Source organism: Chironomus tepperi, unplaced genomic scaffold, assembly GCF_022539635.2.
Source record: "Chironomus tepperi strain 1889 unplaced genomic scaffold, CSIRO-AGI_Ctep_v1 contig_260, whole genome shotgun sequence".
Classification (NCBI taxonomy): domain Eukaryota; kingdom Metazoa; phylum Arthropoda; class Insecta; order Diptera; family Chironomidae; genus Chironomus; species Chironomus tepperi.
Window position 1 is genome coordinate 31,856 of NW_027226382.1, and position 24,258 is coordinate 56,113.

Sequence of the window (24,258 nt, forward strand, 5' to 3'; positions counted from 1 at the left end):
TAAGGATGAGAATGACGAGAATGGCTATTATGAGCAATAAATAAGATGAGAAATATCAATTTAGATACAATCAATTCATTCATTTTATGACTCACTTTTCTCACTTCCGAAATTAAATAATACACGAAAATTTCAATGTCTGTGAATGAAATTTCTTAATTGTTAATTAAATGTTTTGAAAACGTAAATAAATGTTTGTCAAAAATATAATAAGCACAAATAAAATTGGTGTAGGTCACTGACTTTTTTGTTTTCTTTATTTTTCAAGCTATTTAAAAGTCTTCACACTTCCTTATCATTGGCACTGACAAATACTTAAAAATCTCATAATTGACATCTAATTACGATAAACTAAAATTAATGGATCGATTAAGTAATAGTTGTTGCTAATTTCACATTGAATTGTAGGTCTACTGAGTGCAGAGGTCTGGGGTACCCTTAATCGTTAAATATAATATTAGCCTCGAATAGCCTTAGTGCAGATCATGATTCAAATATATTTAGATTTTATTAAATTCTTAATATTAACCCGATCGGCACAAACTATTAATGGCTGCCAAGAAGCTTTAATTTGGTGTCCAAGTTAACTGCCATACGCATTGGCGCTTGAATGATAGGTGGCCGTCAAAAAAACTTCAAACGATTATCACAGATCAACAAAAAATCATGTAAACAATTGGATATTAAAATATTTACTATGAAGAACTAGTGAGATATGATTAGATTCTTTATGGATGATCTAAATGGATAATAGAAATTAATTGATTCATTTGATATTCACAAGTATTTAGACGGCATTTTTATTTTACAAAGTTCATTGTGAATTATGCATATCAGGATGCAGCTCTGTGTCCTTGCTCTGTACCTCGATAAATTTTCGAATGAGCTACCCTCACCGGCGGACTATATTTTTTTGGAAAATATTTTTTGGCTCGGAATTTTTTGGAATTTATTTTTTGGAACATAATTATTTGGAAAATAAAATTTTGGAATAGAATTATTTGGAAAATAATTTTTTGGATTTGTTATTTTTTGGAACGGATTTTTTTGGCATTATTTTTTTGGAAAATCATTTTTTGGAAAAACCTTCATTGGAAAATATTTTCTTGGAAATTTTTATTTGGAAAATATTTATTTGGAAAAACTTTTTTGGAAGAGAAATTTTTGGAAAGTTCAAATCTAATAAATTTTAGCTTGTATTTTAATTTGTGAATTATTTGTTCGGCGGATTTTTTGCAATTCAACAGTTCTAAATTAATGTATTTTATATGAAAAGTTCTCTAACTTTCAGTAAACAGAACAAAGGTGACTTATACATTACTAGATTTTGGTTTTGGATAGAGTATTTGACTGCGATATTACTGGATCTTTTGTATTAAGTTTGAAAATAACTCGGATTTAACTGGATGTTAATTTTTTGGTCTATAAGTGATCAGTATCTTACTGGATTTTGTTTTATGGTAGGAAAACTGATATATATTAATCAATTACGGATCGCTGGTTCAAAAATGTGCATAAGTCCCTCGATCGACGACTTTTGCGAGGGTTACAAAAGCTTCATGTATAATAAAAGTAGTCAAAAAGCTATTATGTCTCGGTAGCGTATTTGTTATTATGCTTGGTTGAAAACTCTTAAATTTCTGTGCTCAAACATAGGCATGAACCTAACTGACTTTTTATTTTCCAATCTTTATTGTTTTATCCTTTTTTAAATGATATAGACCGTCCTTAAACTTAAACACAAGATCTACTAAGTCACTTGTCTATTTGACTCTGCCAAAAACCAAATCCAGGAATGTATAAGTCACTATTGTTCTCTTGACTGAAAGTTAGAGAACTTTTCATATAAAAGACATTAATTTAGTACTGTTGAGTTGCAAAAAATCCGCCGAACAAATAATTCACAAATTAAAATACAAGCTAAAATTTATTAGATTTGAACTTTCCAAAATTTCTCCTCCAAAAAAGTTTTTCCAAATAAATATTTTCCAAATAAAAATTTCCAAGAAAATATTTTCCAATGAAGGTTTTTCCAAAAAATTATTTTCCAAAAAATAATGCAAAAAAATCCGTTCCAAAAAATAACAAATCCAAAAAATTATTTTCCAAATAATTCTATTCCAAAATTTTATTTTCCAAATAATTAAATTCCAAAAAAATATGTTCCAAAAAATTCCAAGCCAAAAAAATAGTTTCCAAAAAAATAAACTTCCCCACCCTCACCGAGAATGAAAACGAGACCAAGACTATGAGGAAATTATTGGAAGTCTTGGTCTCATTCTCGAGAACCTTTAGTTCCAATGTGCAAAAATAAAACCTTAATTTCTTAAAAATTATTTCCTTGAATCAATTTACTACAAAGTAATTTTACACATACTTCTTAATCCATTGTCGATTTAATTGATAAATCAGAGTTATTAAGCTAATCCAGTTAAATTAATCTCGAATGCCATTCTGATTACTTGGAAGTAAATAAAAAAAACTTGTTATTATTTTCTTAGCAAGTAAAAACTGATATCAGTATGGTTTCCCTATCAAAAAAAGTTCAGTTTCTCTCCAACCATTCAATCGTTCACTTCGTAATTAATTTTTGGCTTCGGAGTCTCATTGCTCGTGTTGGTGACAATTATTTTTTATTATTATTAATTCAATATTCTACTTTTCTGTGTCAGTAATAAAGGAAAAAAAGTAATATAAATTTATGTGAATTTTAAAAACACAAAATATGCTAATGTATGATTTATTATTATGAAATAGATAGCTTACGGTCAGTGAATGCAAATACCGTGCATAACTTTCTATAGTGTAACATAAATTAATGAAAAATTTTCAATTAGCCTGTAATTTTCACGTTGATAACACTGTGTAGCTTTAATAGATTGTGGATTTGGCTATAAAAACCTCTAAATTTTGAAATTAAAAAACTGATAGTGCATAAATAATTAGCTAATAATCTGAAAAAGTACCCAAAATTTTCGACAGTGATAACAGAATTGGTTTCCACCTAAAACATAGATTAACATACTTTAATACTGATTGTAGGTCAAATTAGAAACATTATCAGCATCGCAATATACGCTGTGAACTCTTCTAATTTATTAAACATTTAATGCACCTTGCACAAGTTGCCGACAAACGATGACCTAAACAATATACACAAGCATGCAAATTCTTTACATTCTTTATTGTCGGAAATGAACTTTATAATAATCTTATCACATTTGAAAATGTATGAATAATGAAATTGATAATCGTGAGGGTTATGTGTAGTCTATTGATAATTTGTCTCACTTCGTATTCTAGCAGGATCATCAAAAAGCGTGTTTACTGATTAAGAGTGAATCACTTTTTATAGTCCAATTTAAAAACAAAATTACGAAATAATTAGCATTATTGCAGCGCACATCAATAAAAGTAAGTAAATTCTTGTGATTATTATTGTAAATCAATAAAAAAGAAGTGTTCATGCTAAATGCTCTATGGCTAAAGAAAGTGGCGAAAAGTATGTATTCACATCCCAAATGGCACAAATCGGTTAATCAATTAAAAACTCGGTACTTGACCAGCATGACTCTGACATAGTGCCTGATTTAAACCAAACTCGCCATCAAATCAGAATAACGGTGGCCTGGGATGAAATTTTTATCAGTATACTTAGAGCTAAATGACAGCTACTTTGAGAAAGTAATCAAATTCGCCAATTGTTAGTCAATTTCTTCTAAGTTCCACAATTTCAAAATGTGCCGATCGGGAAAGTTTTAAAGCTATAAAAATCAATGAATTTGAAAATTTCTCATGAACTTTTGACCTCAAAATTCAATATTTTGATAAATATTTGAGAATACGATTTTATAGCAAGCACATCTGAGAGCATCAATCTTTAAAGATAACAATGACTTTGAAAATATTTGTTCTATGCTGTGTAATTTTTCTTTCATCCATTGTTCGAACTTTAGTTCTTTCATGCAGGAACTAGTTCCTGTAGTTTCATTTGAAGTCTGGACTCCCGTAGTTCGGCCAACTCTGACTTTCGATTTCTCTAAAAATATCAATTAGTAAAATGATTAATCTCAGTAATTATTAATCAGCATGCATTTGTCAAGACTATCTCTCAAAATTCATTATCATTAATATGTCTGTTTATTTAAATATTGAATATAACAGACATGATAACTTCTTCATTGAACCATATTTGAGCTTAGTGATTTCACGCTTCTTTGAAAGTCTCTACACTTGAAATCCACATTAAAATTATTTTTCAACACTTCTGAACGGGGAATCCAATTAGTAAGAATTATGTTTAAATGAAAAATGAATCACATAGTCAAAGATCATCAGCATATAAACAGTCTACGGACTACAATGTAATTGTCAATGCTCTAAATCAGTACCAATAAATGCGAGTATAAAGCATAAATCGATTGATGGTAATCTGATATACTTATGCATTTCCGCGTTTTATTTTGTCTCTTTTTCCAAAGAACTAGATTGCTTATTAAGAGAAGCGCCTCTAGTGTATAGGCATTTGTCATTCTATATTGTAATATTTCTTCGATGAACAGTCTAATGCGGTTAAAGAGCATACTTATGTGTATCACTTTTACTTGTATTGTATATGTTGAAAAAATATGTTGTGGCAAGTCTTACTTTAAAAAACTATTCATTCCATTTTTGTCTTTCTAGCGTGTGCAATGTTTGGAGGTGTGGAAAGTTTAAATGAATATTACGGTAGTTCGAATGGACAGATTGGCAAAGATATTTCTTTTCCTGAGATACAAGTAAGTTATAACTCTGTGTGAAAATTCAAATTTTATCAAATTTATCATCCATTCCATTGGATTTTCTATCAAATTTTATATCAGGGAATAAAGACATACATCCCAAAATTTGACAAGCATTGAATATTGAGCAAGCACTTAACCAAAGTAAATATCTTAAAAAACATAAATCATTCAAAAGACAGATACCAATTTGCATTAAAAGTCTAATTGAAATGAACAGTCATGGCAGGCATTTGAACTCTCAAGTAATAAAACCAAATATTTCCAAATGTCAATTAGATAAATCAAAGAATCCATTATAAAGGTTTTTCCAATAAATTGATGTTAAATTGCTCACATTTCTCAATATCAAAGGCAATTAAACTACAATTTTTATTCTCCTCCAGATGTCCTTAATAAACGATGAAGAAGCAAGCATAAGTTCTGAAATTAAAAAGGAGAAGCCAAAAAATGTAATTAAAAAATAATTTTAGTCAATTAATGTAACTTTGTTGGCATAGTTAGATTAGTTCACAAGTTTATGTTTGCTTTTGTACAATTTCCAGACAGTAGATGAACAGTTTATAGCTAAAGACAAGTGGAGCAAAGATATCGAATTTCTACTCTCATGCATTGCACTAAGGTAAAGTAAAAGAACTTGAAAAATATTTCAATAGTTAATTAAGCAAAAATTCTATTCACAGCGTTGGTTTGGGGAATGTCTGGCGATTTCCATTCATTGCACTCGAAAATGGAGGAGGTAACTTTAACCTTTCATAAATCATCTATAGCAATTAAAACATTTTTCACTTGCCGATTTTCATTTCCAATCAACAGGTGCCTTTGTATTTCCATAGTAAGCATAACGAATTTGTTCATAGTAGAATTTATTTATGACGCTCGTTCTTTATTCTTTCCCTTTTTCCTTTCCTTCTATTTAATGCCTAATTAATCTCATTAGCATCATCGTATTATTACTGGTGGGCAAGCCGCTCTACTATATGGAATTATTACTGGGTCAATTTTCGTCACGCGGTTGCATCAAAGTGTATGATATGGCGCCAGCAATGCGTGGCATTGGTGTTGGACAAGTAATATCGACATGCTTTGTTACAACATATTATGCATCATTGATGGGTCTTACAATACGCTATTTTCTCGCATCATTTAATGATCCATTACCGTGGAGTCAATGTAAGGATGAATGGAATGTCTCATGCATTGATAGTAGCATAAAGTCAATTAATTTCTCGGATGATAGACCAAAATCATCAGCAGAGTTGTATTTCATGTAAGCTACTTTATTAATTGAATGAACTTTATCAAGCACTAAATTGACATGAATGCTTTTTTATTACAGAAAAGACATATTAAAGGAAACGAGTTCAATTGACGATGGAATAGGTTATCCAAATTGGCAATTAGTATTATGTTTGATATTTGCCTGGATTTGTATAGGTGGAATTCTAATAAAAGGAGTCAAGAGTTCAGGAAAGGCATCATACTTCCTATCCATATTTCCATATATTGTTATGATTATTCTTCTCATACGTTCCTCAACACTCGAGGGTGCAATCGATGGAATGATTTATTTCATTAAACCACAATGGAATAAAATATTCGAAGCTCAAGTGTGGTATGCAGCAGTTACGCAAGTCTTTTATTCTCTTGCTGTTTGCTTCGGTTCCATAATCATGTATTCATCATACAACAGATTCGATCAAAACATATACAAGTAAGTGCTTTAATTACCTCTATCTAGAGCTTTTAAAGCCAAATTTTTGTGTAAAAATTACGTCAGTTATGAATAGCCATAAAGAAATTTTTCATTTCTATCCAATTAGGGACGTGAATATCATAACACTCCTTGACACGGGAACTTCATTGTTATCGGGCTTCATAATATTTGGAATACTGGGTCACTTGGCACACATAATGGAAATCGACGATATACAAAAAGTAACAAAGAGCAACATTGCGCTTGCTTTTATGGCATATCCTGAAACAATAGCCAAAATTGATTTCATTCCACAATTTTTTTCAATGCTATTTTTTATTATGCTGTTCGTATTGGGCATCGGAAGTAATATAGGAATGACAAGCTGTGTGATTACCGTAATCAAAGATAAATTCCCTAACATACAATATTGGAAGCTTGTTCTTACCATTGCCATTATTTCAATAATAATTGGTACAATTTATACAACTCCAGGTGGACAATTTCTAATATTTTTTCTTGACTTTTATGGTGCATCGTTTGTTGCATTAATACTAGCTATAATTGAATTGTTGACTGTCAGCTGGATTTATGGCGTTGATAGACTTTGCGACGATATTGAATTTATGTTGAAAATAAAGACAGGACTTTATTGGAGATTATGTTGGAAGTATATCACGCCAACAATCATGATTGCAATTTTTATATATTTCATTGCGACATGGAAATCGATAACTTATCAAGACTATGAATATCATCCCAACATGCATGGTAAGGAAGATTAACTTTTGACATATTATCATGACCTATAGAGCTAGCGATGCACACTTCTAAAAGTTTAATTCTAATTTGCTCTTCCAACCCTAATTCCTCACTATGGGGCAAAATGAAAAAAAAAGGGACATTCACTTTGATTTTTGGACTTTTTGGAATCAAGACTTGAGGGTATTTTTTTCTTATAGTACATATAGCAATAGACTTGCATGCAAAATTTCAGCTCATTTGGTGCTGTTTAATCGGTTCTGGAGCTGTTTGAAGTTGAAAAATGGTAAAAAAATGGTTTTTTTCACTTCTTGTTTGACTTGAAAAGTTTCATATTTAATTAAAAGATATTGAAAAACGGTTTTCGGTTCCTAATTGTACTATATAAGAGCTTTAATTTGACATAGGACAAAGTTTATATATACTGGGTTTTAGTGGCAGGACTTGAGAAAATGTATGAAAATACCAGGAAAAAAAGATTCAAGCGTCCGGCAAATATGCTAGTTCTCAAAAGTTTCTCATATAGACCTATTTTTTCGTAAAGTACTTACGTTCTACTTTACAAAACTGAAAAAATATCCAAAATTGGTTGGTACGAACAAAAGTTATTGCATTTTTAGTTTTGGACGAATTTTTCTCAAAACTAATATTTCTGAGATGAATTTGGAAGATATCATTTGAAAAAAGTTTTTTAATGTTTTTTGATGTATTTAGTGATTTTAAGAAGACTTGTGAAGAAATTTTTGAAAAAGTTCAAAATTCTTCGAGTTAGAGGTACATATGCTATTTGACGACTTGACTCTTTTTCTCATCACTCAAACTGCTATAACTTTTACATGACTAAATATTTTTCAGTTCTGTTTTGTTTTTCTTGTAGCTTATTGTAATACCATTGCCAACTATATATAATACTTAATAGTTGGAAGTAGTCTTGGTCGTGAAAACGGACCCTGTTTGTGACTGACCCTTTACAAAGAAATTTTCAAAAAAGTCATTTCTAAAACTACCACTTAGAAATTAAATAATATAATGTTTTTGTGTTTTTTAGGTCAAAATATGATAGTTATGAATCTCAAAACACAAAAAATCTCATTTTGTAAATTTTCTGTAACTTTAGGGGCCTTCATAGGTAATACTCAGGTAGTCTCTCAATTCTCAGAAATGAAACTTTTTTATTGACTTTTTTGATTGATATTGAATATTTACAATTATTTTGTGCAGAATGTATCAATTTTAAAAAGTTTGGGTCGAAAAAAAGTGATTTTTGACTATTTTGTTAAAAACAGGCTTAGGTAGGCCACATTTAAGGCACTCCAGTAGCCACTATGATTAAGTTCTATACATGTTTAGTACATATTATTAAAAGTAATAGTAGTAACTAGCAATAACAGAAAACAGAATGCAAAAATATTGGTTCTAAAAAAAGTTATAGTCATTTGAGTGGCCAAAAAAGTGCCGAGGAGGGCAACCAGCATAGGCAAAAACACGTTAATTCAAAATTTTACGTTTATTTTGACAAAAAACGCAATAATTTGAATTATTACGACATAAAAATAGTTTTTAATCAAAATACTTCAAGAATTTCATTAAATTTTTGAATTTTTGTGATTCTGCCTATGCTGGTTGCTCTCCTCGACACTTTTTTGGCCACTCAAATGACTATAACTTTTTTTAGAACCAATATTTTTGCATTCTGTTTTCTGTTATTACTAGTTACTACTATTACCTTTAATAATATGTATTAAACATGTAAAGAACTTAATCATAGTGGCTACTGGAGTGCCTTAAATGTGGCCTACCTAAGCCTGTTTTTAACAAAATAGTCAAAAATCACTTTTTTTCGACCCAAACTTTTTAAAATTGATACATTCTGCACAAAATAATTGTAAATATTCAATATCAATCAAAAAAAGTCAATAAAAAAGTTTCATTTCTGAGAATTGAGAGACTACCTGAGTATTACCTATGAAGGCCCCTAAAGTTACAGAAAATTTACAAAATGAGATTTTTTGTGTTTTGAGATTCATAACTATCATATTTTGACCTAAAAAACACAAAAACATTATATTATTTAATTTCTAAGTGGTAGTTTTAGAAATGACTTTTTTGAAAATTTCTTTGTAAAGGGTCAGTCACAAACAGGGTCCGTTTTCACGACCAAGACTACTTCCAACTATTAAGTATTATATATAGTTGGCAATGGTATTACAATAAGCTACAAGAAAAACAAAACAGAACTGAAATATATTTAGTCATGTAAAAGTTATAGCAGTTTGAGTGATGAGAAAAAGGGTCAAGTCGTCAAATAGCATATGTACCTCTAACTCGAAGAATTTTGAACTTTTTCAAAAAATTTCTTCACAAGTCTTCTTAAAATCACTAAATACATCAAAAAACATTAAAAAACTTTTTTCAAATGATATCTTCCAAATTCATCTCAGAAATATTAGTTTTGAGAAAAAAATTCGTCCAAAACTAAAAATGCAATAACTTTTGTTCGTACCAACCAATTTTGAATATTTTTTCAGTTTTGTAAAGGAGAACGTAAGTACTTTACGAAAAAATAGGTCTACATGAGAAACTTTTGAGAACTAGCATATTTGCCGGACGCTTGAGCTTTTTTCCTGGTATTTTCATACATTTTCTCAAGTCCTGCCACTAAAACCCAGTATATATAAACTTTGTCCTATGTCAAATTAAAGCTCTTATATAGTACAATTAGGAACCGAAAACCGTTTTTCAATATCTTTTAATTAAATATGAAACTTTTCAAGTCAAACAAGAAGTGAAAAAAACCATTTTTTTACCATTTTTCAACTTCAAACAGCTCCAGAACCGACCAAACAGCACCAAATGAGCTGAAATTTTGCATGCAAGTCTATTGCTATATGTACTATAAGAAAAAATACCCTCCAGTCTTGATTCCAAAAAGTCCAAAAATCAAAGTGAATGTTTTTTTTTCATTTTGCCCCATAGTGTTCCTATCAAATATTTTACGGATTTCCTTAAACTTGAATGCTGTAAACAAATTAAAATTGACAAATTGAAGCACAAAGTTTTAATGAACTCCACAATTGAACCAAATTTATTTTCCGTTTCCAGCATTCGGATGGTGCATTTCATGTTTCTGCCTCATTCAACTTCCTATTTGGGCAATTTATGCTGTAATAAAACAAGAAGAGAAAACTTGGAGTAAGAAAATCATTAATGCCTTTAAGCCAAATTCAAATTGGGGACCAAACGATGCTGTTAAAAGTAAGTTACACCAAAAGGATGAAAAATTATGGAAATGAGATTAAGACTTTATGACTCTTTTTTTCTGGTTTAAAAACCGAGAAACGTCGTCTTTTCTTCGAAAAGAGTGAAAGGAATTTTAATTAGAGTATGTTTGTGATTGAGGAAAAGGTTTAGGTATTGAATTTTGTGCAGAATTTCCAAGTAATTTCTTTGTCATCAAGATCTTGATTCTTAAATTTTTAAAGACTTTATCAGACTTTGAGTTTAAAAAATGCTTAAAATTCTTCAAAAGAGAAAGCTCTCTCTATTAGGAAGACTATCCATCGCAGCAATTTGGAATGGATTTTGAATGAATTTGTGTGGAATCATGGCCCTTTTCTTTACCACAATGACAGGATTTTGAAAAATTTTCGTTCTTTCTCCGAGTTGACAAAAATACGATAGAACTAGTTGATCGCAAGTTAATGTCCAATTGATGGCTTGTTCTAACGAATTTTTGTCTATACACTCAGGTTCTGAACCAAAATGGAAAATTTATCTGATCGAAACTTGTATGAAATTCTTCGAAATCCTGTCATTGTCTTGCAGTTAAGAGCAACTACCGACATCTTTTCCTCGCAAATTCTTTTAAAAATCCTTAGAAATTGCTGCAAGGGATATGAATCGCATGCAATTTGCCTGAGACTCATTCAATTACAAAATGCTCAATAAAATTGTAACCAAAATTAGGGTTTGAGTACTTAAGCAACTAAATTGTTGTAAATTATATTCAACAGTATGCATAATCTTTACAGAGCTCAAAGTTGATTTGAACTTTGTATTCAATAGAGTCGACTTGAACTTCATGTTTAGTAGAGTTGACTTAAACTTTATGTGGAGTAGAGTCGACTTAAACTTCATGTGAAGTTGAGTCGACTTTGAGCTCTAAGATATAGTTTAAAAACAGTAAGCATAGTGACGATCAAAATTATTGGCTTTACCCAGATTATCCAAATGCTTTAAAGACAACTATATATCTAGTCACAGTGATTTTTGTTTTTAAAGCTTCTTTCTTCTAGTCCTGCTAGACATCTACATACAAAGTTGCTAAATTACTTATTATTTAATTGATTTTCTTTATTTTCAGTGCAACAATATCGAGAATTCCTCATCCAAAAGTCATCAAAACCTAAAATCAAGAAGAAAACTATTTAGGACAGTTTAAAAAATTGTATTTTTTGAAAAAATGTTTTTAAGGTGCACACTAACATCAAAAAATCTCACATCTCATTTTTTACGACTCTCTACTATCTTTGAGTGATCTTATACAAGTGATGAAAATGATGAGTAATGATATGTTCATTGCATTTATTTATGTACTCATACTCTTGTATATTCTCTCAAAATAATAAAAAATTTAGATAGATAAAGTTTGATATCACACAAAATTGTTCTATTAAATAAATTCACAATGTCATTTCGTGTTTCAGTTTTTTCGTAGACGTTTGACAGTTTAAACTGGTTTTCAGCATAAACTAAAAGTTTTTAAATTCAACCTCACAATTTTGTGAAAAAAAATAAGTACATTACATAATGGATATAATGGAAAAATCCGAAGAGCTGCAGGAATTGAAGGTAAAAAAGCCAGATGACGATAAAGAAAGAAAATTATCCCAAAAAACCACAACTGAAAAGGCAAAATGGAGCAATGACATTGAGTTTCTGTGCTCTTGCATAACATTATCTGTGGGACTTGGTAATGTGTGGAGGTAGATTATTAAGTTTTAAATAAATTTTTTGTGGAATCCCGTTCTCCGTCAGATTTCCATTCACAGCTCTTCAATATGGCGGTGGCACTTTTGTCATACCATACACTATCATCGTATTTTTAGTTGGCAAACCCCTTTATTATCTTGAAATTTTGCTCGGTCAATTCTCATCAAAAGGTTGCATTAAAGTTTATGACATGGTACCTGCTGTCAGAGGTATTGGCATTGGTCAATGCATTTGCACTATCGTTGTTCTCAGCATTTATGCATCTGTTATGGCTTTAACAATTCGCTATTTTCTGGCATCATTTGGAGATCCATTACCATGGAGTCTTTGTAAAATTGAATGGAATACGACATGTGTTGATAGTAGCTTGAAAATGGGAAATTTTAGTGGAACAAATGCAAAGTCATCTGCAGAACTTTACTTCATGTGAGTTTTATTACATTTTGAAATCGAATGAGGCAAATCTTATGTAAGAAAATTTCAGAAAGGATGTCCTAAAAGAAGCAAACTCTAGTGAAAATGGTTTGGGTCTTCCAAACTGGCAGCTTGTTATATGCTTAATTGCCGCATGGTGTATCATTGGCCTTGTTCTTATCAAAGGAATTCAAAGTTCAGGAAAAGCTGCCTATTTTCTTGCTATTTTTCCCTACATCATTCTTATCATTCTTTTGATAAGATCAGCTACACTAGAAGGCGCAATAAATGGAATTTTATATTTTATTATTCCCGACCTCAATAAAATTTTTGATGCGGAACTATGGTATGCTGCTGTAACACAGGTTTTCTATGCTTTAGGAATTTGTTTCGGTTCAATTATCATGTACTCATCATACAATCGTTTTGATCAAAATATATACAGGTATAGTATCAGCATGTTTTTCGCATGTATGCGTTCACGAACCTTTTTTTTTAATTTTTATTATTATTCATAGAGATGTGAATATCATTACAACAATGGACTATATGACGTCATTATTAGCTGGTCTGATAATATTTGGTATACTTGGTCATTTAGCACATGTTATGGGTATAGAGGATATTCAGCAAGTAACGACAAGCTTTATGGGCCTCGCCTTCATCGCATACCCTGAAACGATATCCAAATTTGATTACATTCCACAATTTTTTGCTATTGTCTTCTTCCTCATGTTGTTTTCCTTTTGTATTGGTAGTAATATGGGTATGGCCAACTGTATACTTACTACTATCAGAGATCGATATCCAAAAATAATGTGCTGGAAAATTGTCCTTGCTATTGTTGTGTTCGGCATAGCGATTGGAATTTTTTATACAACACCCGGCGGTCAATATCTGATAAATCTTTTGGATTTTTATGGTGCATCGTTTGTGGCCTTAATCCTTGCCATAATTGAATTGATCACTGTCAGCTGGATTTATGGTGTTGATAGATTTTGTAAAGATATTGAATTTATGTTGAAAAGAAGAACTGGACACTATTGGAGAATCTGCTGGAAGTTTATTACTCCATTCATTATGATTTCAATTCTGCTCTATTTTATAGCGACATGGAAGGCACTTACTTATCAAGGTCAAGAATACTCTACTGAGATGCACAGTAAGGAAGAAAATACATGTTAAATTTGTAAGCTCTTCTTAAATACCCTTAATTTATTACAGTTTTCGGGTGGTGCATATCATTGCTTGGACTACTACAACTTCCTATATGGATGATATATGCTATTTATAAGCAGACTCATGAAACTATCATACAAGTAATGCATAAATATGTAATTAATATGAGTAATAAAATCTAATATATTGCTTTTTCTTATACCATACAGAAAGTTAAAGCTGCATTCAAGCCGAATAAAAACTGGGGACCATGTGATCAAGAGATTAGTAAGTTTGTTCTTTTAAAAGAAGGTCGAGCATTATTTATGTCAACTAGATAAAATGCACAAAAAACTTCTATAAATTAATAGGCTAATAGATTATATATTTTTTAGGAGAAAGTTACGAACACTTTATTGCATTCTGGAGATCAAGCAAGAAGTTATAAGGAATTTCCAACAATTTTGATCTAATAATCTCAAAAATGTCTAAAATATAGTTAAAATAATAGAATTTTAAAGGAACTTTTAACTCTATGTAACGTGAAGTTCCCTTCCCTAATAGCTTCAGGAGCAGCCTTATCTGAACCTTATCATAAGACCATTACGTAATAAGTGAACGGTCCCTAAAATGACTTACAGAATATTCAATGAAAATCACATTCTGTACTCATTTCACGTGTCAATAGTAATCGCGTGCCAAATGAAAATAAAGAATTATCTTATCACATTTTATATGTAATTTGTCAGTTTTATTCCCTTTTAATAAATAATGGATGCGTTATCTGTGTAATTTATAAACAATTAAATAATAAAGCTGAATATGATAAGTTTCAAGTACCTTTCAAACAAGTTTTATTCCAGAAATTTTAAAAATTATTTTACGAATATTTGCAGCAAATTGAAAAATTAATACTAGAATTATTATCATTTTTGCTAATGCTCTAGGTCATGGTTATCTATTGAAGGCAGGTCAGTTCCTTATCATGCTTGAAGAAATTTTATTCCCTATGATTAATGAACTTGTTAAATTTAAAAAATTGAAATTTTGACTAAAATTGTTTAAATATTTTGTAAAGCCAGTTGGGATCTATAACGTCTATTGCACTACCTACTTCTATTTACATCCATCATTCTATTTTTGTCATTTCCAGTCTAGAAATAACCCTGTGGGATATAAATAAAATTCTTAAAATACCAAACACTTCAAAATTGTTTATATGTACATACGTCATCATACAACTCCATGCATAGAAGCTTTAAATTTTTAATTGACAGCAAGTCGGTCGGCTCATTGCATCTCTTGAAGTTCTTATTTAGTAAACTTAATTACTCAACTCTTATCAAAGACAATTTTTTATTGATTTATACTCCTTTATATTACAATTCCTTGAAACTCCACCACTGTCTTTTAATCATATAATTTTTCACAATTGTCTGTTTTGGGTTGGGGGTTGGGTATGTAACTATGAAAATAGTCAAATATAGTCACATGTTGTTAATGACTTTCTTAAAACCACATGACGCAGAATAATGGTAAAAGAATGTCAGCTTAACGAAGGGATGGATAAATTGTTCAATATAGGTGCAGAGCCAGCATCATAGTCAAATAGAAATCATTTTGTTGTAACCTAAGTTCCATAGGACCATGGTTATAGTAAATAAGCAAGTATTTGAATTATCTAACAATTTCTTAACTTGATGACTTTACAGAACTTAAACATTAAAATTAAAACGAATTTCATCGCTGAACCGCGACCATATCAACAGCAAGAAGCGAATTTGCTCTAAAAGCCCCGTGATAGTTGAATCCGACCTAATTTTCTTCCATACGAGTTCTTTCCTAGTTAAAGCATTTTACGACTCTTCATTATTATCAAAAATGATCATAAACTTTATCATGTAGTTTATTTTATCATAGTATTTAGTATTGCAGGAAAAATTGCACGGTAAAGACGTTTAATATCGAAGTAATTTAAAGTTAAAATGCCTGATAATTCTGCATATGTATCGGATTTAACAGATGAAAAAGGAGCAAAAAATGAAAAATATGGAAATGAAAATGGAATTTTTAAAACAGAACAAGATCGAGATAACTGGGGTAGAGGAATTGAATTTCTCCTATCATGTATAGCAATGAGGTAAGGAAAATAGAAGTCTTAAAAAACATAAAAATGTGACAATTTTTAATTTCCCAAAAAATTCAATCTAGTGTGGGTTTAGGCAATGTATGGAGATTTCCATTCATAGCCCTTGATAACGGAGGAGGTATATTGACATTTAATTTCCTTTTTATTTTGTGTGCTCATTGATTTGTATACTATTTTCAGGAGCTTTTTTGATTCCATACATAATCATTTTGATATTAGTTGGTAAGCAATACAAACCGAGCAAATGTACACATGTATAATGAATTTAAATATTCTAGGGAAACCAAGCTATTATCTAGAAATGATAATGGGACAATTTTCATCGCGCGGTGTTGTTAAAGCATTTGATTGTGTGCCTGCGATGCGAGGCATTGCAATCGGCCAAGTTATATGTGTTGTTTATATTTCAACGTATTACTCATCATTGTTGGCAATGACGCTGAGATATTTATTTTATTCATTTACATCCGTTCTTCCTTGGAGTGAATGTAATCCGGAATGGACCGAACCATGTTATCCTTCAAGTGGAAGTGGCTTCAATCAAACGTTTGAAAATGGAACAAGATCATCAGCTGAACTTTACTTTTTGTAAGTCATGTTATGTTTCCGTTTATTGTGTCATGAACTAAATATCATGAATTCTAGGAATGAAGTTTTACATGCCAAAGACAACATTCGTGATGGCATTGGATGGCCAATCCTAAATCTTTTTGGATTTGTGGTTTTGGTTTGGATAATCGTGTTCTTAATTCTTATAAAAGGAGTCAAAAGTGCAGGAAAAGCTGCATACATTACCGGCATTGCGCCATTTATTTTACTTATAATTTTTTTGGTTCGTGCATTAACATTGCCTGGCTCATTTGATGGCATCGTGTATTTTTTCTCACCAAACTGGAGAGATGTTTTAAAAGCAAAAGTTTGGTATTCAGCTGCAACACAATTGTTCTTTTCACTTAATGTTTTTCTCGGTAATATCATCATGTATGCCTCATACAATAAATTTGACCACAACATATATAGGGACGCTAACATTGTCACAACTATAGATACATTTACTTCAATAATGTCTGGATGCATATCATTTGGCATCGTTGGTCATTTAAAGCATGAACTTAATGTTGACGACATCAAAAAAGTATTCAAAGGAGGTCCAGGTATAACTACTTGTTTTATATTCAGATCAATTCATAAGAAGAAAACTTGTGATGTCTTTTAATATTGATTATTTCAGGTTTGGTATTTGTGACATATCCAGAAACAATATCAAAATTCAAATTTGTTCCTCAATTATTTTCGGTTCTCTTCTTCATAATGCTTTTCATACTTGGATTGGGAAGTATAATTGCTATGATGACTTGCGTGATCACAGTTATTCGTGATCAATTTCCAAAAGTCAAGAATTGGCAAGCAGCATTAGGATACGCTTTGTTTGGCATTGCATGTGGGACTCTTTACGTAACTCCAGTATGTCTTCAAATAGAAAATAATCAAGAAAAAAATACTTTAATATAGTTTCATACTTTATTTTAGGGAGGTCAATCTGTTTTAGGACTTGTTGATCACTATGGATCTACATTTGCAGCTTTTATATTGGCATGGTTTGAACTAGTCGCATTCTGCTACATGTATGGTGTCAAAAAGGTATGCAGAGATGTTGAATTTATGCTTGGATTTCAACCTGGAATTTACTGGAAAGCATGTTGGTATGCAATCACTCCAATCATTATGGGAGCGATCGTTCTGTATACATTGATACTCTATGAAAAACCCACCGATAATGGACAAGATTATCCTTCGATAGCACATATTGTAGGATGGAGTATAACAACATTAGCTGTAATGTGGCTTCCACTTTTACTTCTCATAGAAATTATAAAGCAGAAGAAAGCTTCTATGATTCAGGTATTTTATGGCAATAGACTTAACATGTCATCTACTAAATTTGATTTACTTCCACAGAAAATTAAGGGAGCTTTTCGTTCTAAAGTAAATTGGGGACCATTAAAGACTGAAAACTACACAAGATACAAGGAATTTATTAAAGATGACTGATTCAATGGAACTGACTAATCTTTATTTTATAAATTGTAGTTTTATTTTAAGACAATAAATTAACCGGTTTTTAAAATTCTTGGAAAATGTCGGAAATGTTTAATGGCATCAATAACTACAAATATTATTTTGGATATTACAAATTTAATTTTACAAGCATGCTAAAATTGTGAATTAATTGCTATAAATTATAAAATTAAAGTAGCATAACGAATAATTAAGACTTAACAATCCATGCCAATGGCTAAACACCTATACCAACAAGGATTTTTTGATATGTGTAGTTCAAATTATATATTCAACTAAAGAAGATCCCCATCAAATATGATGAGATAAAATGCATAACTGGCAGCATGATAGACCAACTTTAGTATTCGTAAGGATTAACCTGATTTAAATATTGCAATCTTGTTCAGTTGATTTGTTAGTATTTTTTTATTTTTTAGGATTAAGCGACAATTATTATCAATGTGTTCCATAAACAATAAAAGGTTGCTCACCACTGAGGTAATGTGTTGCCCTACGGTTCCAGATTGTCCGGGTGCAATCCCAGAGAAGCATATCGTCTGGATGTCATCGCATCAAAATCCACAACTGGCATGATTCTGGCACGGTGTGACATTTAAACTGAATTAGGCCCCAAATCACGCGGGTGCCTCTCGGTTACCCGACTTGTGCTATTTAGATCATGTACGTTATTATTTGCCCAATGACAAATGTAGGAATCACAAATAAAGAATATTATATACACAACTGCTATTTCCCAAATTAAACAGAAGTTACATAACTAAATTTATTCATCAATTCTGTCGTAAAAGAATGTTTCTCTGTATTTTTTGACAACTAATGTATTTAGAAGTTTTTTGCATCTTCTATTTTAGTTCTGCTCGGAAATTCATTTAATTCAGATCGTTCGGCAAAATTTCTGTTTGAAGATAAGAAAGATTAGATAAACAATATTAGTGGATTACATTAGCAATTAAAGCTTTAGTTCATTTTTGCAAAAGACTTAATTAAGTTATTTTAAAAATATTTAATTTGAGAATAATAAATTTCTGGCGTTAAATCAAGACAAAATAAAAACAAGTTTTTGAAGTTTATTAGTTTTTGTTAGGGTAGGTTAAGAGCCGAAAGATGACTAAAAATAAAAATATTAAAACTGTTGTCTGCATTAATTTAAATTTTAAATTTTTGTTTAGAATCATCAATAAGAATGGAAGGCCATTACAATCCAGCTTACAGTTCGGAGGTGACAGACATTGACTCAGTTAATTGTTATCCACAGCAAATCACCATTAATGGGAAGCCAGAAAAGCATCGAGATAATTGGGGAAATGGAATCGAATTTCTACTATCGTGCATTGCAATGAGGTGAGAGCTAAGGAGCAAGTAAACCCTAATAGGCAAAAAGTGCTGCACAGCGTACTATGCTCTTAAAAACACGCTCTTTGCCTGCTAGGGAACTATTATGGAAAATAGTTAAAAAAATCTTATATTTTGTTAAATTTTCACAGCGTTGGTTTGGGAAATGTATGGAGATTCCCATTTACAGCCTTAGAAAATGGAGGAGGTTTTTCTATACTTTAAGTTCCTTATTAATTATTTAATAACACAATCGTTCACAGGAGCATTTTTGATTCCATACATAATAATTTTGGTATTAGTAGGTAAGTAAATTAAATTCTTTACTGGAACTTATCGCCAGCAGGCAAAGAGTAAGCTTTTATTTGATTCAGCGGTCTCTTTGTCTGTACGGACAGTTGTATTAATGTCATAATATTCAGGACGACCAGGCTATTATCTTGAGATGATAATTGGACAATTTTCATCGCGTGAAATTATTAAAGCTTTTGATTGCGTACCTGCAATGCGAGGCATTGCTATAGGGCAAGTCTTTTGTGTTGTTTGTGTTTCAACCTATTATTCATCAATCTTGGCAATAACATTGAAGTACTTCTTCTATTCATTCAATTCTGTTCTTCCTTGGAGTGAATGCAATCCATTATGGATACAACCTTGTTATCCGTCAAGTGGAAGCTCTTTGAATCAAACGTGGAAAGAAGGTACCAAATCATCAACAGAGCTCTATTTTATGTAAGTATTCAGCCTAGCTTTAAATATAACTTGAATAATTTTTATACTTTAAACAGAAATGAAGTTTTGCATGCAAAGGAGAATATCAATGACGGGATCGGATGGCCGAATCTTAGTTTATTAGGTTTTCTCATACTCAACTGGACAATTGTGTTCCTTATTCTTGTAAAAGGTATTAAGAGCGCAGGAAAAGTATCATACATAACAGGAATAGCACCTTTCATCTTTCTGGTTATTTTTCTAATCCGTGCCTTAACACTTCCTGGATCATTTGAAGGAATTGTGTATTTCTTTTCACCAAACTGGGAAAATGCTTTTAGTCCAAAAGTTTGGTATGCTGCAGCGACTCAATTGTTCTTTTCACTCAATGTTTTCTTTGCCAATATTGTCATGTATGCTTCATACAACAAGATTGATCATAATATATACCGTGATGCTAATGTTGTAACTACGATCGATACATTTACATCTATCATCTCTGGATGCATATCATTTGCCATCATTGGACATTTAAAGTATGAACTCAAAGTCGATGATATAACCAAAGTTATCAAGGGTGGACCAGGTATGAGTAATACTTATTATCCATGATTAATGGATTAAAAATGCAGAATCCTTATTCATTCAGGTTTGGTGTTTGTGACATATCCAGAAACAATATCAAAATTCAAATTCGTTCCACAAGTATATTCAGTATTCTTTTTCCTGATGATTTTCATCCTTGGAGTTGGAAGTATCGTTGCAATGATGTCATGCGTAATTACTGTTGTTCGTGATCAATTTCCAAAAATTAAATATTGGCAAGCAGCATTAGGATATGCGATTTTTGGTGTTATTTGCTCTTCACTTTATGTCACTCCAGTATGTCATCAAATTAAAGTTCATGATTCTTAATATTTTTAATATCTTCCTATAGGGAGGATCAGCAGTCATCGATTTGGTAGATCATTACGGAGCCAACTTTATTGCCTTCATTCTAGCATTTTTCGAAATTATTTCCTTCAGCTACATCTACGGTGTCAAAAGAATTTGTAAGGATGTTCAATTTATGATTGGACATGAACCTGGATTATACTGGAAGGCGTGCTGGTATGTAGTAGCACCTGTAATAATGGGATCAATTGTTCTCAGTTCATTGATCAACTATAAGCATCCAACTTATAATGGTCTGGATTTTCCATTAATTGCACACATTATTGGATGGAGTATAACATTTTTGGGAATCATGTGGCTACCAGTGATGATGTTCATTGAAATAGGAAAGAAGGATGGCCAAATGATTGAGGTAATTTTATGGCAACAGACCTAGAGTGATTAAATATATTTAAATAAATTGTATTACAGAAAATTAAAGCAGCATTTCGTCCAAAGGCTAACTGGGGACCATTGAAGGCTCCCAGAAAAGATTGTCTCTTACTTGTTGTTGGCTTCGGTTTAAAACAAGAAAATTATGAAAAATAAATATCAAGAATTCATGAAAAATGAATGATGAAGTAACTAACGGAGGAGTTATACTGTTCTGAATAAAATCATAATGCAGAATTATTTGACAACAGACCTTTTATACTTACTTACTCTCTTGTGAGCATTTGATGTTTTCGTTGAAATTTGATGTTGTCTCTAGGAAGTCTGGAGTACCTATTTGTTGAATAAGGCTTGAGTCTTCTGTTTGTTGAGATTTATTTTCCATTTGTTCATGTATTGTTGTATCGGCTGAGTTTTCTTTCAGTATCAAAAGAATAAACGTTAAAAAATAAATATTTCTTCTATTTTAATAAATGATAAACTTTGTTTTGTATGCATGTTTTCCTTTGCTGTTTTTGATGATATCTCTCAATTGACAATGCAAATTCAGCAATACTCTCTCCATATTTTGCTTAGGGAACTAAGCAAGCTTATTGGCCTATAGCTGCTCACTTCGTTTGCTGGTTTGCCAGGTTTTGGGATCGGGATTACTTTAGCTTTTTTCCAAACTTTCGGAAAATAGTTAAGTTTGAGACACAGACGGTTTGCAAATATTAAATGAGTTGGATTTTATGTACTGGGTTGTTTCCGAATATCACAAATTGGTCAATCGATTAAAAATCCGATCCCAGAACGGACTGTCACTTACTTCGGTTTAAAACAAAAATGCTATTCACTTGCCATGTTGTCGAAGACTTCTTTTCGTCCTGATTATTAACCGAAATAGACACCAAGAGTGGCTTGGATGCGACGAATATTGAATTTTTTCCAGTTGGCATTTCTGTATCAATATGTGGAACAGCGCAATGGTCAACCGGCGTCGGTGAATAATCGATCTTCTGAATGTGTCATGAACTCCCCGGACATGTTGCATGAAAGTCTTGTAGTAGTTTCCTCTGATTCGGACATGTTGTTATTTTGTTGATGTCAAAAAATCTTTTGCAGATTCAGATCTATTTCCTTCCTTTGAACGATTTGTGGTTGATTCGTTAGATAATTGTTTAACGTGTAAGGATGGGCCAGACCTCTGCACTCAGTAGACGCACCATTGAAAGTGGGACTTCAGCCAGTCTTTAACTTTTTGGCCGATGGCTTGTTGTACCTGTTCCTCATCGATGAATGAGTTGATGAAGAACATGCATTCATCGATTGTGCCTTGGGCTGGTGAAATTTGTTCCTTTGTATTACCACTGGATGAATCGACCTTGTTTGTTTATAGATTGAAGTCTAGTATTTCTACAACCTGCATCTGTTGATGATTGTTATTGGTCTTTGGCTTTGACCTGTTGTTATTTCCATTCCTTCCCCTTCTCCTGTTTCTTCGTGTTTTGTTTTGCCTGATTTGAGGGTTTCTGTTGTGGATGATTATTTTGCGATTTTATGGTGACTGGTGCATCAGCTGGTTTTCCGATATTTCCTCATTGATTTGATCGTTCACCTGCTTTTGATGTTGGTGGAGCATTCCTTTGGAAAAATTATCAAAATAAGAATTATTTTAGTCAGGATTTTTTTTTGTAAAAATTGTTTTTAAAACAAAAAATTCAGAGCAGCATTATATTTATGCAAAATAGTTACGCAGGGGGAGTTAACCCATCCAAAAATTGTACTTTATTAAAATACAGAATATTCGTTTTCAACAGGTTTTCATTATGTACTTTCCAAACTGTCATTAAAAACGTAGTCGTCCCAAGTCACTGATATCCTTTTTGAGTTGGATAAAACTCCTGGGTTGGTTGTTGATCTGGTTCATAAAATGTCTTGATTTTTTCATCTGTTATCTCCGCTGAAGTTCATTAACAGACGTAAGTCAAATTGTTTTTTGTTGATCATCTTTCTTTTTTAGCACTAGATATCTTTTTGGCTGGCGCACTATTTCAAGTTGGCGACGTTTTTCTGCCCTTAATGGTTGGACGAATTGATCCATTGTTGTCTGTTTTGTTTTGAGATTTTCCATCTTCATGTTGCTTTTCGTTGTTTATATCCTCGGTTAAGCTGAATCTTGAGATTCAGGTTGTTTTTCCGAAAACTTTCCTCGTTGTTGAACTATCAACATCTAAACTTTATTCCTTATTAGCTACGTCTGTTCCCTTTCACCACGTGAACTGAATGCGAAGTGATGAATTATTTTAGTGAGGATTGTTTTTTCTTTAAAACAAAAAATTGAGCATTACATTTATGAATCAGGGGGATTCCCATATAATTGCATCGATATTCCAACAGGTTTTCATTATGTACTTTCCAAACATCATTAAAAACGTAAAGTCACTGATCTTAGTTGGAATAAAATGTCTTATTTTTTCATCTCTTTCATTAATGACTAAGTGAATTGGATCTACTTTATTGCCATATTCTATTTATGTTAAGGAATCTTGAATTGAACTATCAACATCTAAGTATTCCTTATTAGCTTTCACATTATAATGCGAAGTGATGTATTTCTTTCCCATGTAACGAAATGTTCCATATGTATTACATTAACGTTTGTAAATAATATCAATCTAATACACGGTGGTTCCATGGATTTGCTAACCAATAGCTTCACAGTGTAAATTTTTGAACATTCAATATTTATTCAGATCACTGTAATTTCTTAGAAACAATGGTATTTCATCATATGATTCACTCTCCTCTCCGTTTAAACTTTATAAAGCTATACATGCTGTCTGATGAGCTCAATCGGTGCTATGTGTTAAGCT

General features: G+C 31.5%; 5 protein-coding genes across 9 annotated transcripts; all 5 read left to right on the forward strand.

The window, feature by feature from the left end:
• Nucleotides 1–2,562: 2,562 nt before the first annotated feature.
• Nucleotides 2,563–11,891, forward strand: LOC139091748 (sodium-dependent nutrient amino acid transporter 1-like). 4 transcript variants are annotated; one of them, XM_070641918.1, is made up of 13 exons: nucleotides 2,563–2,615; nucleotides 3,043–3,229; nucleotides 3,304–3,414; nucleotides 4,684–4,778; nucleotides 5,168–5,233; nucleotides 5,327–5,403; nucleotides 5,465–5,520; nucleotides 5,598–5,616; nucleotides 5,722–6,051; nucleotides 6,121–6,495; nucleotides 6,605–7,248; nucleotides 10,342–10,494; nucleotides 11,603–11,891. In XM_070641918.1, the coding sequence occupies exons 4-13, from the start codon at nucleotides 4,692–4,694 to the stop codon at nucleotides 11,668–11,670; spliced, it is 1,875 nt and encodes a 624-aa protein (XP_070498019.1). In that variant the 5' UTR covers nucleotides 2,563–2,615; nucleotides 3,043–3,229; nucleotides 3,304–3,414; nucleotides 4,684–4,691; the 3' UTR covers nucleotides 11,671–11,891. The 4 variants fall into 4 exon arrangements, with proteins under 4 accessions (XP_070498019.1, XP_070498021.1, XP_070498018.1 ...); XM_070641920.1 differs by lacking the exon at nucleotides 3,043–3,229 and having other exon boundaries at nucleotides 2,575–2,615; XM_070641917.1 differs by lacking the exon at nucleotides 2,563–2,615 and having other exon boundaries at nucleotides 2,685–3,229.
• A 75-nt stretch (nucleotides 11,892–11,966) lies between these two features.
• LOC139091739 (sodium-dependent nutrient amino acid transporter 1-like) lies at nucleotides 11,967–14,322 on the forward strand. Of its 2 annotated transcripts, none has more exons than XM_070641902.1 (7): nucleotides 11,967–12,224; nucleotides 12,277–12,657; nucleotides 12,716–13,090; nucleotides 13,164–13,807; nucleotides 13,870–13,964; nucleotides 14,034–14,091; nucleotides 14,199–14,322. In XM_070641902.1, the coding sequence occupies exons 1-7, from the start codon at nucleotides 12,049–12,051 to the stop codon at nucleotides 14,249–14,251; spliced, it is 1,782 nt and encodes a 593-aa protein (XP_070498003.1). In that variant the 5' UTR covers nucleotides 11,967–12,048; the 3' UTR covers nucleotides 14,252–14,322. The 2 variants fall into 2 exon arrangements, with proteins under 2 accessions (XP_070498003.1, XP_070498004.1); XM_070641903.1 differs by having other exon boundaries at nucleotides 12,087–12,224; nucleotides 12,291–12,657.
• A 1,429-nt stretch (nucleotides 14,323–15,751) lies between these two features.
• LOC139091712 (sodium-dependent nutrient amino acid transporter 1-like) lies at nucleotides 15,752–16,544 on the forward strand. The gene is made up of 4 exons (XM_070641871.1): nucleotides 15,752–15,943; nucleotides 16,015–16,070; nucleotides 16,133–16,174; nucleotides 16,231–16,544. The coding sequence occupies exons 1-4, from the start codon at nucleotides 15,789–15,791 to the stop codon at nucleotides 16,542–16,544; spliced, it is 567 nt and encodes a 188-aa protein (XP_070497972.1). The 5' UTR covers nucleotides 15,752–15,788.
• Nucleotides 16,545–16,586: 42 nt separating this feature from the next.
• On the forward strand, nucleotides 16,587–18,004 carry LOC139091713 (sodium-dependent nutrient amino acid transporter 1-like). Its single transcript, XM_070641873.1, has 4 exons — nucleotides 16,587–17,106; nucleotides 17,184–17,416; nucleotides 17,483–17,854; nucleotides 17,912–18,004. Exons 1-4 carry the CDS (start codon nucleotides 16,587–16,589, stop codon nucleotides 18,002–18,004), a joined length of 1,218 nt encoding a protein of 405 aa, XP_070497974.1.
• Nucleotides 18,005–19,217: 1,213 nt separating this feature from the next.
• On the forward strand, nucleotides 19,218–21,559 carry LOC139091714 (sodium-dependent nutrient amino acid transporter 1-like). Its single transcript, XM_070641874.1, has 8 exons — nucleotides 19,218–19,375; nucleotides 19,519–19,574; nucleotides 19,630–19,671; nucleotides 19,789–20,098; nucleotides 20,155–20,663; nucleotides 20,727–20,959; nucleotides 21,015–21,383; nucleotides 21,443–21,559. The coding sequence occupies exons 1-8, from the start codon at nucleotides 19,218–19,220 to the stop codon at nucleotides 21,557–21,559; spliced, it is 1,794 nt and encodes a 597-aa protein (XP_070497975.1).
• The last annotated feature ends 2,699 nt before the right edge of the window (nucleotides 21,560–24,258 follow it).

Coding starts and splice junctions, on each gene's coding strand:
- LOC139091739 (XM_070641902.1), top strand. CDS start 12,049: ATGGATATAATGGAAAAATCCGAAGAGCTGCAGGAATTGAAGGTAAAA. Junction 12,225..12,276: donor GGACTTGGTAATGTGTGGAG/GTAGATTATTAA, acceptor GTTCTCCGTCAG/ATTTCCATTCACAGCTCTTC. Junction 13,965..14,033: donor CTCATGAAACTATCATACAA/GTAATGCATAAA, acceptor TATACCATACAG/AAAGTTAAAGCTGCATTCAA.
- LOC139091713 (XM_070641873.1), top strand. CDS start 16,587: ATGAATTCTAGGAATGAAGTTTTACATGCCAAAGACAACATTCGTGAT. Junction 17,417..17,482: donor GGACTCTTTACGTAACTCCA/GTATGTCTTCAA, acceptor ACTTTATTTTAG/GGAGGTCAATCTGTTTTAGG. Junction 17,855..17,911: donor AGAAAGCTTCTATGATTCAG/GTATTTTATGGC, acceptor TTACTTCCACAG/AAAATTAAGGGAGCTTTTCG.
- LOC139091748 (XM_070641918.1), top strand. CDS start 4,692: ATGTTTGGAGGTGTGGAAAGTTTAAATGAATATTACGGTAGTTCGAAT. Junction 6,052..6,120: donor TCAGCAGAGTTGTATTTCAT/GTAAGCTACTTT, acceptor TTTTTATTACAG/AAAAGACATATTAAAGGAAA. Junction 6,496..6,604: donor TTCGATCAAAACATATACAA/GTAAGTGCTTTA, acceptor CTATCCAATTAG/GGACGTGAATATCATAACAC.
- LOC139091712 (XM_070641871.1), top strand. CDS start 15,789: ATGCCTGATAATTCTGCATATGTATCGGATTTAACAGATGAAAAAGGA. Junction 16,071..16,132: donor AGCCCTTGATAACGGAGGAG/GTATATTGACAT, acceptor TACTATTTTCAG/GAGCTTTTTTGATTCCATAC. Junction 16,175..16,230: donor AATCATTTTGATATTAGTTG/GTAAGCAATACA, acceptor TAAATATTCTAG/GGAAACCAAGCTATTATCTA.
- LOC139091714 (XM_070641874.1), top strand. CDS start 19,218: ATGGAAGGCCATTACAATCCAGCTTACAGTTCGGAGGTGACAGACATT. Junction 19,575..19,629: donor AGCCTTAGAAAATGGAGGAG/GTTTTTCTATAC, acceptor AATCGTTCACAG/GAGCATTTTTGATTCCATAC. Junction 20,099..20,154: donor TCAACAGAGCTCTATTTTAT/GTAAGTATTCAG, acceptor TACTTTAAACAG/AAATGAAGTTTTGCATGCAA.